The 13,772-nt window shown below is 59.7% G+C and overlaps 2 protein-coding genes across 3 annotated transcripts; both read left to right on the forward strand.

Moving 5' to 3' along the window:
* Positions 1–1,522: 1,522 nt before the first annotated feature.
* REEP4 (receptor accessory protein 4) lies at positions 1,523–5,309 on the forward strand. 2 transcript variants are annotated; one of them, XM_036888890.2, is made up of 8 exons: positions 1,523–1,753; positions 2,569–2,641; positions 3,048–3,124; positions 3,217–3,337; positions 3,741–3,854; positions 4,265–4,400; positions 4,547–4,701; positions 4,785–5,309. In XM_036888890.2, the coding sequence occupies exons 1-8, from the start codon at positions 1,722–1,724 to the stop codon at positions 4,848–4,850; spliced, it is 774 nt and encodes a 257-aa protein (XP_036744785.1). In that variant the 5' UTR covers positions 1,523–1,721; the 3' UTR covers positions 4,851–5,309. The 2 variants fall into 2 exon arrangements, with proteins under 2 accessions (XP_036744785.1, XP_057345511.1); XM_057489528.1 differs by lacking the exon at positions 1,523–1,753 and having other exon boundaries at positions 2,622–2,641; positions 3,019–3,124.
* Positions 5,310–11,870: 6,561 nt separating this feature from the next.
* Positions 11,871–12,454, forward strand: HRURF (HR upstream open reading frame). The gene has a single exon (XM_057489614.1). The coding sequence runs from the start codon at positions 12,350–12,352 to the stop codon at positions 12,452–12,454; it is 105 nt and encodes a 34-aa protein (XP_057345597.1). The 5' UTR covers positions 11,871–12,349.
* The last annotated feature ends 1,318 nt before the right edge of the window (positions 12,455–13,772 follow it).

Below are 13,772 nucleotides of genomic sequence, written 5' to 3' on the forward strand. Positions count from 1 at the left end.
GGGAGGCAGCAGGGCCTCAGAGGAGTTTCTCCTGTGGGCTGGTTTCACTGCTAGCTCTCACACCCCGCAACAGCAATAAAATTGATGATAATAATTAAGACTATAAAATCACCGTGTGTTTTTATTCCCAAGAAGCCTACTTTCCTTGGCCCCCATCATTACCTATTTCATCCTTTTGATAAGTGGTGGGTTTTAACTCTGATAAAAAGTAATGACTGCTTGAGTTTTCTACCCCCACAGATCAGGGCAGCTCTGCTGGCTTCCTTCCCTCAGACTTGTGAAGCACAGGGTGCTCAGGGTGGGGGGATGCTGTGCTCCCCATTGTCAGAGGGAGGAATGAGACATTAAGCAGAAGCGGTACAAAGAACGCGGCCCTACACAAAAAGCTGTGGAGGCAGCAAAGTTCACCTTCTCTCTTGAGCCCCTAGTATTCTTCCAGGTCCAACCCTCCTCCCAGGGGAGCTTCTCCACTCCCAGACTCCCTCCAGGGGCAGCCAGCCCTTTATCCACCCTCCAGCAACAGATGCCACCGGGTGATGGTGGGCAAGCTACTTTTCATCACTAGGCCAGTGCATTTCCTAAATGGTAAAAAAGGTCCTTTGTAAAGATCAAAACCCGGGACACAAAAATGCACGGTAACAAGGCAATTGCAATCGGTGATATTAAGCTCTCAAGAATATTGTGTTCTTGAGTCGCAGGAATAGGTGGAATTTCAAACGTCTGGTGAGGCAAACGGTGGGGAGGCATGGAGGTGAGGAGCTCTGCCCTGAATCTCTAATTCTCGGGTCAGCCTGCCGCGTGTGGGTCCTGGAAAGGCAGCCGAAGGAAGCGGTCACTTCCTGAAGTCCACTCGTCCGGGCGGTGAGGCCCTCAGGTGCCTTCTCCCTGCTTCCTCCCTTTTTTGCCCTCTGGCCAGCTCGGACTCTTCGGGGCGCTGGTCTCCCGTTCCCACGGGCCGGCTCTCGCCAAGCCTGCTTCTCGTTTGTGCCTGAGCCTCCAAAGGGGAACCACCCCCCATCTCACGTCCTTTCCTATTTTACAGAAGAAAACGAGGCAGAAGGGGAAAGCCTGTGAAGAAAACCCTGGAATCCAGATTGCCTTTGTTCCTCCCAGTTTTTTTCGTCGCTTCCCACTTCCAATCTTTCGGATTTGGACGGCAGGCTGTTGGACCTATCGGCCCCACCCGCGAGGCTGAGGCGCATCACCCCTTTAAGCGGCAGGCCCTCGCCTCCCAGACCTCGCCCCGCCCCCCAGGGCCGCACTGCGCTTGCGCCGCCTGCCGGAGCACTGGGGTTGGGCAGAGCCCAGTTGCGTGCAACTTTCAAGTGAGCTGTAAACTCCGCCCCGAGGCCAGGCCGGTGGCCCAGCGCACTGGGACCGCGGGCACCGGAGCGAGCGGAGGCCGCGACCCGTCATCCCCGGCAAGAGCCGAACGCTAGGCGACCCGTGGCAGGAAGTGGGGGCCGGAGCCTTGAGTGACCGCGCGGCGCCGGGGGGCGGCGGGGGGCGCCCGTGGTGCGGCCCCGAGTGGGCTCCTCCCCCTAGCCCGTTGGGACTCTCGGTCCTTTAGGCTCGACGCACCGCGGAGTCGGGGGCCAGCGCGCAAGGGGTAGCCCGAGCGCCTCTGTGTCCCCGCACCTCCACTGGTACCCCAGTCCCAGCGTGAGCGACTCTCTGAGCGTCTTCCTGGGGAAGTTTCCCGTTCGCGCGGAGGCTGCAGGATGGTGTCCTGGATGATCTGTCGCCTGGTGGTGTAAGTATGGCCGCTCCTCGTAGTCCCTGTATCGCCGGGTGCCGGCCTGCCCCTGGGGTGGAAGCTAGGAAGGTCTGTCGGGAAAGGGGTTTTTCTGAGCCCCTCACACCTTTCCCTTCCACCTCAACACTCACCGCAACGGTTAACGGACCTGTGGGCCTGCACGCGGCTTCGAGTACCGAGTGCTTGTCTTCTCACCCCCAAAGCTTCCCTGGCCCATGGCGACCTCTCCCGCACCCACACACTTTGCAGACGGGTCCGTGGGGCGGGGGACCATTGGCCGGCGGACCATTGGCCAGCTCGACCGGGTGTTGTGGGACGTTGTGGGCGGGGTCCAGGTGCCCACTTCCCAGCAGAGCAGTCAGTCACATGACTCACCACCTGGCCTCATCCTTCCCTCTCTCTACTACTCCTCACCTTTCAGTACTCCAGCACCTGGCTCTGTTATCTCTGTCTGCAGTGTCAAGTCTGGTGGCCCTGGGCCTGATTGCATGTCCGTAGGAGGGGACAGCCCAAGGCTCTCAACAGCTCAAAAGCCGGCCTCCCTCCCACCGTGTTGAGTGGCTGTGTATGCTCTCACTCCGTCATGCATCCGTGGGTCACCAGTGCAGGCCTGGGCAAGCTTGGGATGTTTGTAAACAGCGGGGTGGGGAGACTTCCTCCAGGGCACTGACTCGGGCACAGGTTGTGCAAGCCAAGCGGGAAGAACAGGGTAGACACTGCCACATCTCATCGTGGGGGAGGTGGCCACCTGGCGGGGGTGGACATATGGTGCCCCTCACACTCCCTCTCTGTTTTGGGGGCTGCTTTTCCAGACTGGTGTTTGGGATGCTGTACCCAGCGTATGCTTCCTACAAAGCTGTGAAGACCAAGAACATTCGTGAATATGTGAGTATGGGGGTGGGCAGGAGGACTCGGTTCAGGTGGGGTGGGATGACAGCCTTGGGGGTATGGTAGGGCTTGGTGAGGTGGGGAAGGTTTGAGATGTCCTCCCCCTCCTCCGGGGGCATAATCGGGTGGCATATCTTGAATGGTGTGGGTGTGGATGGAGGGTGGGCTATGGGGTGCCTGTGTAGGATATTGTGGGTGAAGCCCTTTGGGGTTGGGTATAGGAATGAGTGGCAGTGTCTCAGAGGCCACTCTCTAGGGCCAGCCAGGTGCCAGGGGAATGCAGCAGGACCGGCTCTCTGGAATCTCTTGGCGGGGTCAGCCTGGGACAGGGGAGTTGGCTCTGTGGGTTCAGCTGTTGACCTCTGGCCTTCCAGCACCCCCCACCTCTGCCCCGCTCCTCCAGGTCCGGTGGATGATGTACTGGATTATCTTTGCGCTCTTCATGGCGGTGGAGACCTTCACAGACATCTTTGTTTCCTGGTATGGGCACAGGGAGTCTGGGGGCTGTGGGCAGGTGATGGCTGACCCTCCACCTAGCTCCCTGGCTGACCTTGCGCCCTGTGCTCTGACAGGTTCCCTTTCTACTATGAGATCAAGATGGCCTTTGTGCTGTGGCTACTCTCACCCTATACCAGGGGGGCCAGCCTGCTCTACCGCAAATTTGTCCACCCATCCTTGTCCCGCCATGAGAAGGTACCCTGTGGGAGGCAAGGAGGGAAGCATAGGAGTGGGTGTGAGGGAAGGAGCCCTGGACTCAGAGTTCAGGATGCTGGGGAACACCTGGATTCTAATCTCAGTTCTGCTGCTGTTTTGCTGTGGGACCTTGACAGAACCTAGCCTTCTTCCTCTTCTGTGATAACCAAATGGGGGCCTGTGTGAATGACCTCTGAAGGTGTGAAATGCCAGTTGGAAGTTGGTTTGGGGATGATGGGAGAGGCTGAAAAATGGCCACTCATTGAAGTATGGGAGTGGGTGGGGAGACTGTTGGTGTGCTGTGGGTGGGGGTGGGCTGGGAGGCTTGTCACCCGTGGCTTATCTGAGCCTGCAAAAGAGTGACTCTGGGTATGTACCTGAGCTCTCTCCCTCTCCTCTGCAGGAGATCGACACCTACATCATCCAGGCCAAAGAGCGCAGCTATGAAACAATGCTCAGCTTCGGGAAGCGGGGCCTAAACATTGCTGCTTCGGCCGCTGTTCAGGCTGCCACCAAGGTGCTGTGAGCCCACGCCCCCCAGCAGTGCCCCTGCGCCACCCCTGGTGCCTTTTGGGCAAGTCCAGCTACCTGTTAGGCAGCCGAGAGATAGCAGCTGTCTGCGCTAGGGAACAAGGATGAGAGGTGACAGGTGGGGTTTTGGCAGGGGCTTGGAGTTGGAAGTTCAGACTTCCCTGGGTGTGACACTGACCATGAGTGCCTGCTTCTGCTCTCTGGGCCTTAGTTTCCTGTTGGTATCATAAATGCATAGGGCTAGAAGCAACTTTTGGTTCTGAGGCCCGTGCCCCAGTGATTACCTGCAGGTCAGCCCAGTGGTTTCCATGGGCCGCTGCCCTGGCTGAGGTCCCTTCCTGCTAGGGGTCCCAGCACTTACCCCCAGGTGATGCGGCTGCTCCCTGTCCCTTGCAGAGTCAGGGTGCACTGGCAGGAAGGCTCCGGAGCTTCTCCATGCAAGACCTGCGCTCTATCCCTGACACCCCTGCCCCTGCCTACCAGGATCCCCTCTATCTGGAGGATCAGGTGCCCCGCCGCAGGCCACCTATTGGTGAGTGTGCAGAGGGGCCCAGAGCTGACCCAAGAGGGATGGCTTCCTTCCTGCAAGCTGTGGCTTCTCTGCCTGGCTCGGCCTTGGGTCTTCACATTGTGTAAATGCTCAGCTTGGCCTCGTGGGCCTTCCTCTCCTCCACACAGGGTACCGAGCAGGGGGCCTGCAGGACAGTGACACTGACGATGAGTATTGGTCAGATACAGAGGCGATCCCCCAGCCGTCAGCACGGCCCCGAGAGAAGCCTCTGAACCGCAGCCAGAGCCTGCGTGTGGTCAAGAGGAAGCCGCTCTTGCGGGAGGTCAGTGGCGAGGAAGGCGAGAGGGAGGTGGGCTGCCCTGGCACTTCAGCCAGACCTCTCATGGTATGCTCTCTCTCCCCCAGGGCACCTCCCGCTCTCTGAAGATTCGGACAAGGAAAAAGACTGTGCCCACAGATGTGGACAGTTAGGGTCTGCGGAGCTTGGCTGGTCTTACCTCGTGCCCTGCAGGGTGCTGGGCTGTTTAGAGGGGACCACTGCTTGTACTGCTCGCACACTCTGGCCTGCCTGCACCAGCTGTCCAGGCTCTGCTCTCCAGGTTCCTGCTGCTGGTTAAGAGCCAAGGGCAGGCGCTGCTGGGGCCACGCACAGGGATGCGCCCACAGTATACCAAAGCAGACTGGGCCCAGGGTTCTATTTATTGCCTTTCTCATCCCTCTACCTTCCCAGATGTGGGGCCAGAGCCTCCCCATAGTCCCATCCCAGGCGCCTGCAAATGAAACCAAAAGCCCACCCAGCTGTGTCATTCCTTCCTGTCCTTCAAAGTACTTGACGGCCTTCTCTAAGGCCTTGTGTGTGTGTCCTGGTTGTATGTTTTATGTTGGTGAATGAGGTCAGATTTGTGCAATTTTGATAAATACATAAAAGTGTTCTGTTTCTTCTGGTTTGTACCCCCAGTCCTCAGCACACATTGTTCAGTAGCCTGCTGTAGGCCAGTCCTAGCCTAGGACAATGGCTAAAAGGACAAAGAGACAGACAGGGGCCCAGTCTTCTGAGGAACATAGCCATTGACAGATAGTTGTGATGTGGCAAGTGTTGTCAGGAAAGCTCTTGGGGACCTCTGAGAAACACAGGTGTGGCAGTGGGGTATCCACACCTGAGAGGGGTCAGAATAAAAAGACTGCAGCCAGGACATGGGATTGGGTCTTGGCAGGAAGTAGAGACCAGTGGGAGTGAAGGTGTGGAGGGAGCTGGGGTGGCATAGTAACCCCATTGGGATTAGCTGGAGCTGTGCACGGAGTAGGTCTGGGGAGGCTGACCTCTTCCATGGGCCTGCTCAGGTCTCTAGGCATTTCAGGTGGGTGCAAGGGAAACCCAAAGAGTTCCTGTAAACAGCATTGTACCTCTGCAGGGTGGCCGCGAGAGGGCAGCAGCTGCCAGGCGCTGGGTTGCCCCCTGCTTCCAGGTCAAGGAGGGTGGGGCTCAGAGGCTGGCCAGAGCCTTGCCCTGCAGGGGCCTGGCCACTGGCTGGCTGAGGAGACAATGCAGAACTCTGGCCTGGGCTCCAGTGGTCCTCCCAGCTGCTCCCCTCTGCTCATAGCCATTGGTCCTCAGCCTGCTGTGTCTGGGCGTCTCCTCCGTTCTCCTGAGACCCAGGCTCTTTGCCTGGGCTGGCTCCACTCCATCCCCCACTGTAAGCCCTGGGGCATCCATTGCTGGCCCTGCCCTCTTCTGCCCCTTGGATGCCGCTCTCCCCACAGCGTCCCCTGGTCCACCCCCATGCTTGCTCTTATCCTCCCTGCTTTTGATTAAACAAAGACGTAGGTGGGAAGAGGGGAAATGAGGTGGCAGCCTAGAGTGACCTGAGGAGTGTGGATTAACTCTTGGTGTGGGGATTATCTGGGTTTTATTTGGGGAAGGCACTTAATCTGCCAGGGTGGTTTAGCTACTCACATATTGGCATTCAATGATTTCCTATCTTGGCATTCCCTTGCATCACAGTGTTGCCTTATGTCTTCATTTATTCATTCAAAATATTTCTGTTGAGCCACTACCAGGTACCAGGCATGTGGCAAGATACTAGGGGTGCAGTCTAGTAATGGCTAGCACCTAGTATGTGACTGCCCCAGCAGATGCCACTTTAAGCCCCTGACATACATGAATTTAATCCTCAAGGACAATCTCATGAGGGTACAGACTATTAGTATAACCTCCATTTTATAAATGGGAGAACAGGCACTGAGAGGTCAAGTAATTTGCCTGAGGTCACACAGCTAGTAAGTCAGAACTGGGCTTTGAACCAGGCAATCTGGTCCCAGAGTCAGTGTATTTACCAGCGTGCAGGACTAAAGTAACTGAAGTGTTTCTTGCCTGGGAGGCAAGGAGCAGGAGACCAGCAAGTATCAAACACTGGTTGTGTGCCTGACCTTGTGTTGGGCATTTTATAGAGAGTAATTCCTTGAATCCTTCCAATAAACCTGTCAGGTAGGACTTACACCATTTTACAGATAGAAAAACTGAGGTTCAGAGAGGTGAAATAACTTGTCCGTGATCGTGCTGCGTGTGGGCCTTGGCCCTGTCTTCTGAGGCAAGCCTGCCCAGCAGTTGCCTTGGTAAAGGTGGGATGGCAGGATCCACAGGCCTGAACTGAGGGAACAAAATAGAAGATGTGATGAATGGGCAAAATGAAACAAAAACTCAAAAGTTGCTGGGGGAGGTCTGGCATCGCGGGACAGTGGGCGAGTGTTCATGGGAGCCCTGGCTTTATCTGCCCTCCTTCCTAGGGTGGAGCCTTCATGTGAGCAGCAGGGTCTCTGGGCCCCTGGGCTGAGTCAGTCGTGCCTTCTCAGGCCTGAGATCTCCACCATAACTCCAGCCTCCTCGCTAGACCAGCTGCCCCAACTCCTGCCCTTGGCCACGCTGCTCCTATTTCTGAATCCCGAGCATGTAACATTCATTCCAGCTCAGCTTCCAACCTTTGTTCCAGCTGTATGGATCCCCTGGCCTCCAGTCTTTCCCACCAGTCCTGCCCTTCCTTCAAGAACTGCTTCCTCTGAGAAGCCTTCCCTGACTCCCCAACCCCTCCTCAAGCTCTGACCGCTGCTAAATTCCAGCCTGCTCACGCCGTCCTGGACTGGGTGGCTATGCCGTGGGCTATGCTGGGCTGCCCAGCATCCCCTGCCCCCTACCTGGCCTTCTCTGCACTTGAATTGCTTTGTAAGTCCAGACTGTCTCACAGCTGCATGCTGTTCCTCTGACATGATCTCTCTCCCCCGCCCCAACTCTGTCCTATTCCCATTTGCTGTTTGCACCCCACTCAGACATCACCTCCCCCAGGAAGGCCTCTGTAAGTATTCCCCCTGCCCCCTTGGACTTGATTGCTCATCCAGACCACACCGTTTCTGCTCTTGCATAGACTTCTGTTTTTGCCTTGAGCATGTCATATTTTCTCCCCCAGTGCACTGTAATTTATAAAGAAGAGTCTCACATCCTATTCACTTTTATATGCCAGCCTGGAACAAATGGTGGTTTAGCCAAAGTGAAATATTGTCATATATGTGTGGCTTGGTGGTAAAGGCCTACTTATCTCTGACTTCTGAGCTCAACTATTATCTCCTCCATGAACCTCCCCTGACTTCCTCAGCGGGAACTAGGAGCCCCTGAGAATCATCTGTTAACATGATTCCAGTAGTCACCCACAGTGCCCAGCACAATGTCTCTGATGCCTAAGGGGCCTCAGCGAATGTTTGCTGGTAAAAGAACAAATGCACAGAGTGAGTATAAGCTTCTCCAGGGCAGGCATGGCCTGGGGATCTGTCTTTGTGCCCCGTCCCATCAGAGCGTTGAGATGCGAGGGTCTCTATAACATGTGCCCAGCAAATGGCTGCTGCAGCTGTATGGGTTCTAAGGCATCCTGGGGCCAGAGGGGAAGGGGCAAGGAGAATTCCAAGGCTGGGGGCATTTCTGGCCAAGCATGCACATGATCCTGAAACTGCAGCATTGGGTGTAGGCTGGGCTTGCTTCAGAACCCACCTGGTACCCCTGAGACAGAAGCCCAGCACTGCCACCCTCTGCATGGGGCTCCTCCTCCATCTTTCACCCCCTCTGATCTGGCCTCCAGAAGAACGTTAGGCTGTGCTCTGGCCTGCCCACAGTCCCCAACCTTCTATTATCTACCGGTGTGCCCACTGCCTCCCCAGGCAGGATCAGTGCTGGCCACGAGCACGGATATGCCAGGTACTGGGACCTGTACTAGGTACCTGGCAGGGAGATGAGGCCACCATGTATACCAGCCCCCTTAGAAGCACGGACCTCTGCTTAGCCGAGGCACCAGCCCCGGGCTTCCTCTTTGGCCTCTCCACCCAGCCTGCCTGCTCCTGAGGGACTCTGCCATTGCCTCCAAGTCCCCAGGTGCAGGTGGCCCTTCCTCCCCCAACTCCTCCCTCCCCACCCATCCCAAGGTCTTCTCAGGTGGTTCCTCTTTCTCCCTTCCTCCTCAGCTCCTCTGGGCTGTGGCCCCTCCATATACTGGTCCCCCTTCCCACCTCTGGGCTCCATGTGCACTGGCCCCCACTGCTGTAATTCTAGCTAGCACTGTCAGGGATGGCCACGTAGGCAGCCTCTTGTTGCAACACAGCCCTGGCCCAGACTGAGTTGGGGAGCCCTGGCTGGTGCCACCCCACCCATGAGGTGGGTGAGGAGCAGAGCTCTCAGGTGCTCACTCCTTGATCCCTGCCTAGCATCATCTGGGGTGCCTGATAGCTGGGCAGGGGGCAGAAGCTGGGGCACAAGGATGATGCCCGCTGCTCAGGAAATCCTGGGGGCAGAGCTGGGGTTGCTAGGCAAAGGTCCTGAGCCCAGGGCACAATGAGGTAGCTTTCTCTATGGGTGGTTAGATTGCAGGGGAGGTTTTGGGGGAAGGAGGAGGGGTGCTGGGGAGGTGCGGGCTGAGAAGAGGAATTAGGTCAGGGCTGTGGGTAGGTGGGCAAGAGGGAGGGGGCATCTGCTGCAGAGCTTCCTCCTGGCTCCAAAAGCATCTCCACACTTCCCTTCCTCTCCCCCTCCCCCAGGGCTTGGGAGAGTTCTCCCTGGTATTCCCCCTCCCCCTGGACCCCCACCCCAGGCGTTGCCACAAGGGCTGGGGGGAGGGCAGGGGAGGCCAGCTTCAGCTGTCTGAAGGATGGAGGGGCTGGGGAAGTAGGGCTAGGTGCCCAGACGGCCGCGTGTGTGGGAGGGGATGTCCTCAGATGCCCTCCACCAGGCAGTCCCCGCTCTGACGTGGGTGCCCCCCCCTCCCCGCCCGGATTAGTGGCAGCTTGGCCTGACTCTCCGGGGCTCCTTCCCCTGCCCCCGCCTGCTGCCCTCCCCTGGGCAGGGGGCTGCTCTACCCAAGGGGCCCTGTGCTTGCCCAGGTAAGGGGCTCTGGGGGCAGCGTGAGGGAGCTGGCTCGTGAGTGCTGCTGCGCTTGTCAGCATGAACGTGCTGATCAGTGTGCGTGTGTCAGTGCGTGGGGTCGGGGTCGGAGTCGGAGTGGGCCGCGTGTCTTGGGGAGCTGTCAGCTTGCCTTTGTCCAGAAATCTAGCATTATGTCCACTGGTTGTGTGGCTTTCCTCGTGTGTTTGTGTCTTTGTGTGTCTCCTCAGATCTGCTCTGTCCTCAGGCACAAAACAGCCAGCTACAAGGGCTCTGTGGCCCCTGCCGGCGCTGTACTGCAGGCTGGGGTGCTGGGTGAGGGTGGAAGGGGCTTCCTCCTGATCCCAACCCCAGGGCCCCTGGGATTTACAGAAGCCTGTCCTGAGAGTCCTGGTCTAGTCCAGAAACTGTGACCTGACAAAGCAGATAGGACAACTGGGGGTGATGTGGGGGGACGTGTTGTCCCACTCTCCTGGGACAGTCCCTATCCCCTTTGGGGATGACAGGGAGAGGCCCTAAGGGCCCAGGACAGCCCAGGTTCCCACCCCACCCTGCCCAGCCTCTTCAAGGACCCAAGTGGCAATAATCACCCACCCCCCATCCCTGAATCTCCCACAAGCTTTGGCTGCCAGAGGACATAGATGGGGGACCACAGGCACACACCAGCCTCATACACACCCTGGAGCCAGCCTGGGAGTGGGAGACCAAACCTTGGGGCCTAGGGATTGCAGCCCATGTTAGATCTTCCACAGTCATGGCACCAGCACACTGAAGTCCCCGTCACCCCTCAGCAGAGCTGGGGGAGGAAGAGAGTGTTAATAACTCAGTCATGTAAACAACCCCTACCAGCCTGCCCTGCCACACAGCCTGCCTTTGGGGGGAAGGCAGAGGGGCTGCGTGAATCTGTGCCAGCTTGACTCAAGTCCTGCCACGTGCCAGCCCATTGAGGCCTCCTCTCCTCAGGACCCCTCCTCTTCTCCTCAACTGCTGAAAAGATTCCTTTCTCTTGGGGGAAAGGCTTCCTCTGGGCCCTTCACGGCTCCCCTCTCCAGAGATGGCGGTGTGACCTGGCACCAGGCTGGAGGCATCCGAGAACTCATCCCTTCAATGGGATGGGAGCGGGTGGGGTGGTGCTGGCTCTGTCCCAGGCTGGGTGAAGGCAGGCCAAGGATGGCTTCCATAGGAAGGCAGGGGAATCTCGGGGTGGGAGGTGGGTGCCTGCGGGAAGGGAAGCGCCCACTGGGCGTGTGGGTTTCTATGTGTGTCTGAATCTGTCTGTGTGTGTCTGAATCTGTCTGTGTGTGTCTGTGCTCTGGAACCACCTCCGCAGAGGAGCTGGGATGCTTCCTAGGGTGGAGGGTGCCCTGCTTTCCTATTTCCTCTCCTCCTCTCTGCTCCCTCCCAGAAGCCACTCCCATGGGCTCCTCTCCAGCGCTGGGGCTGGAGGAAGCACTAGGAATTCAGGATGGAGCAGACCCCAGAACCCCAGGCTGGAGCAGGTGGCTGTCGGAGCTCATCTGATCCCACCTCCTCTCTGGACATTTGCTGAAACCAAGGCCTTTAGAGTAGGGACAGACTAGAGCCCAGGCCCTCCCAGAGCTGCTAATGCAGGGTACTGTGCCACTGTCCCCTGGGAGAGGGGTTGGGAAGGGGCTTCATGAACCATGAAGAGCAGCTTGACCAGGTGAGGATGAAGCAGGGCAGATTCGGGCCAGCAGGGTGTGCCCATGTGCCAGAGCTGGAGGACCAGGAGCAAGTGGTCCAGTAGGCACCGGGTCGGCTGGTGTGGGCTAGAGCGCCCATCACTGACCCGTGAGAACCCGACTACCCCTGACAGCTCTGGCACTGCCCTCTCCCAGGTGCTCCACCCGAGCACCCGGGGGGCACCCGCCCCACTGTGGCCTGGTCCGGCCCCTCCCGCCCTTTGCTCCAGTTCCCGGGCTTGGCACCTATAGTGGGGGTGCTGCCCGCCTGCCAGGCTCCGGGGCCGGGCCCACGGGAGGGTGGGGCAGCTGGGAAGCTGGCACGCTGCCCCAGGGGAGCCTCTCTCGGCAGGCGCCCGGGTGCTGCGGGCGGGGGGCAGGGGGGGAACAAAGGGCTCATTCTCCCCGTGCGCAGCCGGTGGCATCGCCGGGGCGTTGGCGGAAGCCCCCGGGGCCCGGGAGGGGGCAGGCCCAGGCGGGGCCGCCGAATCACGGGCTCCTGTTTCCCTCAGGGCGCTGGAGGAGGAAACCGGCGGAGCAGCTTCCCCACTCGCAGTTGCGTGTCTGGCGATGGCGATCGGAGGTCCCGCTGCGCTCTCCGCCGCGCTCTCCCTCCATTAGCCGCGCTCCGCCGCTCTGCGGCCCCGCTGGTGCCTCTCTCCTGGTTCCCGGTATCGGCTCCCCTTCCAGGCACTACCCCTTCCCCCGGCCCCCCGGCCTTTCCCCCCACTCGGCCATCTCCGACCCGGGGCGCCCGTTCCCCCCGGCCCGGCTCCCTCTTCTCCTCCGGGGGCACCCGCTGCCTCGCCCCGGCCCGGCCCTCCCCGCGGCGCAGCACGGAGTCTCGGCGTCCCATGGCGCAACCCACGGCCTCGGCCCAGAAGCTGGTGCGGCCGATCCGCGCCGTGTGCCGCATCCTGCAGATCCCGGAGTCCGACCCCTCCAACCTGCGGCCCTAGAGCGCCCCGGCCGCCCCGGGGGAGAGAGCGCGCGCGCGCGCTGAGCAGACAGCGCGGCAGATCGAGTCCTCGCCCGCCGGCCCATGGGGAGCGGGCGCCCGGCGCCGGCCACCGCGACCGCAGCCGCCCGCGCCGCGTCCGGCCAGCAGAGCCCAGGTGAGCGTCGGGGGCGCGCCTCCTGGGGACGCTAACAGCGGGGCATTGCTGAGCCAAGCCCGCGCCCCACGCCGGGAGTGAGCTCCCCGTGCTCGTCGCGGCCGGGCCACACATCTGAAAATTAGGATGCCCGACGCGGTCGGAGCGGTGGCCCCAGAAAACCCCAGCGTCTTCTGTCACGGCTCCCTGGGCTCCCTCACCGCCGTCCTGGGGCTTCAACCAGCTCGCGTAGGGGGCCCGCGCTTGGAGAGCTCGGAGGCTTTGGTGCCACCTGTCATCCTGGTCCTTAGCGCGCCCGTTCAATTTTCCCTCCTTTGCCTCTGTCTGGGGCCCAGCCCGCTTTCCCCGCCTCCTTCCCGTCTCCCCGCCAGGCTGCATTTACCAGCGGCCAGTCGTGGCCCTGGCACTGCCGGCCGGAATGGGGCAGCTTGACCCATCTCAGCTGAGTCCTCTTAATCCCCCTCTCCTGTGCTGGCTCACTCCTGCCCTTGGGGGCCGCGGTGGAGCTCCCAGCCCCCAGCAGTTGTCCTGGCCTCTGCTTCGGAAGCCAAGAACTGCAGAGAGCTGGGAAGAGGCAAAATCAGGGCTGCTCGGGGAGAGAGATGCACCAGCCAGCGTGCCCGCCTGGGGGCCCTCCTCAGGCACTCCAGCCTGCCCTGCCTGCACTTCCCACCCCTGTGATCCTGGGTGGTGCTGGGGCTTGGGGTGGGCACGCAGCACCCCAGACCCACAGACTGCCATGTGGGAAGAGGCCTCTGAGACAGCCAGCTTCTGAGCCCTATTTTACACAAGGCCACACTGAGGCCCAGAGTGACATGCTTGCCTGAGGTCACACTGGGTGTGACCCAGAGGGTGACTGGGTCAGGGCCAGGACCCAGTGCAGTACCTTCCACAGAACTTGTCTTTTGGGTTCTTGCCCCTGTCCTTCCCCATGGCTGGTGAGCAGGTTTTAGGCCCAGCAAGGCCAAGACCTGTTATCCTAGAAATGGCGATCTGCTGAAGGGTTCTGGCCCAGGTGGGCTGTCAAGTCCCAGGCATTTGGGGGAAGGGATGACCTCCCCACACTGGAACATCCCGCCTAGGCAGGTCCTTTGAGCCACATGTGGGCCGGCAGCATGGAGCCCAGCTATGGTTGGCCCTTGCCTTACTGATTTGAGCCACC

This window comes from Manis pentadactyla, chromosome 1, assembly GCF_030020395.1.
Source record: "Manis pentadactyla isolate mManPen7 chromosome 1, mManPen7.hap1, whole genome shotgun sequence".
Lineage (NCBI taxonomy): Eukaryota > Metazoa > Chordata > Mammalia > Pholidota > Manidae > Manis > Manis pentadactyla.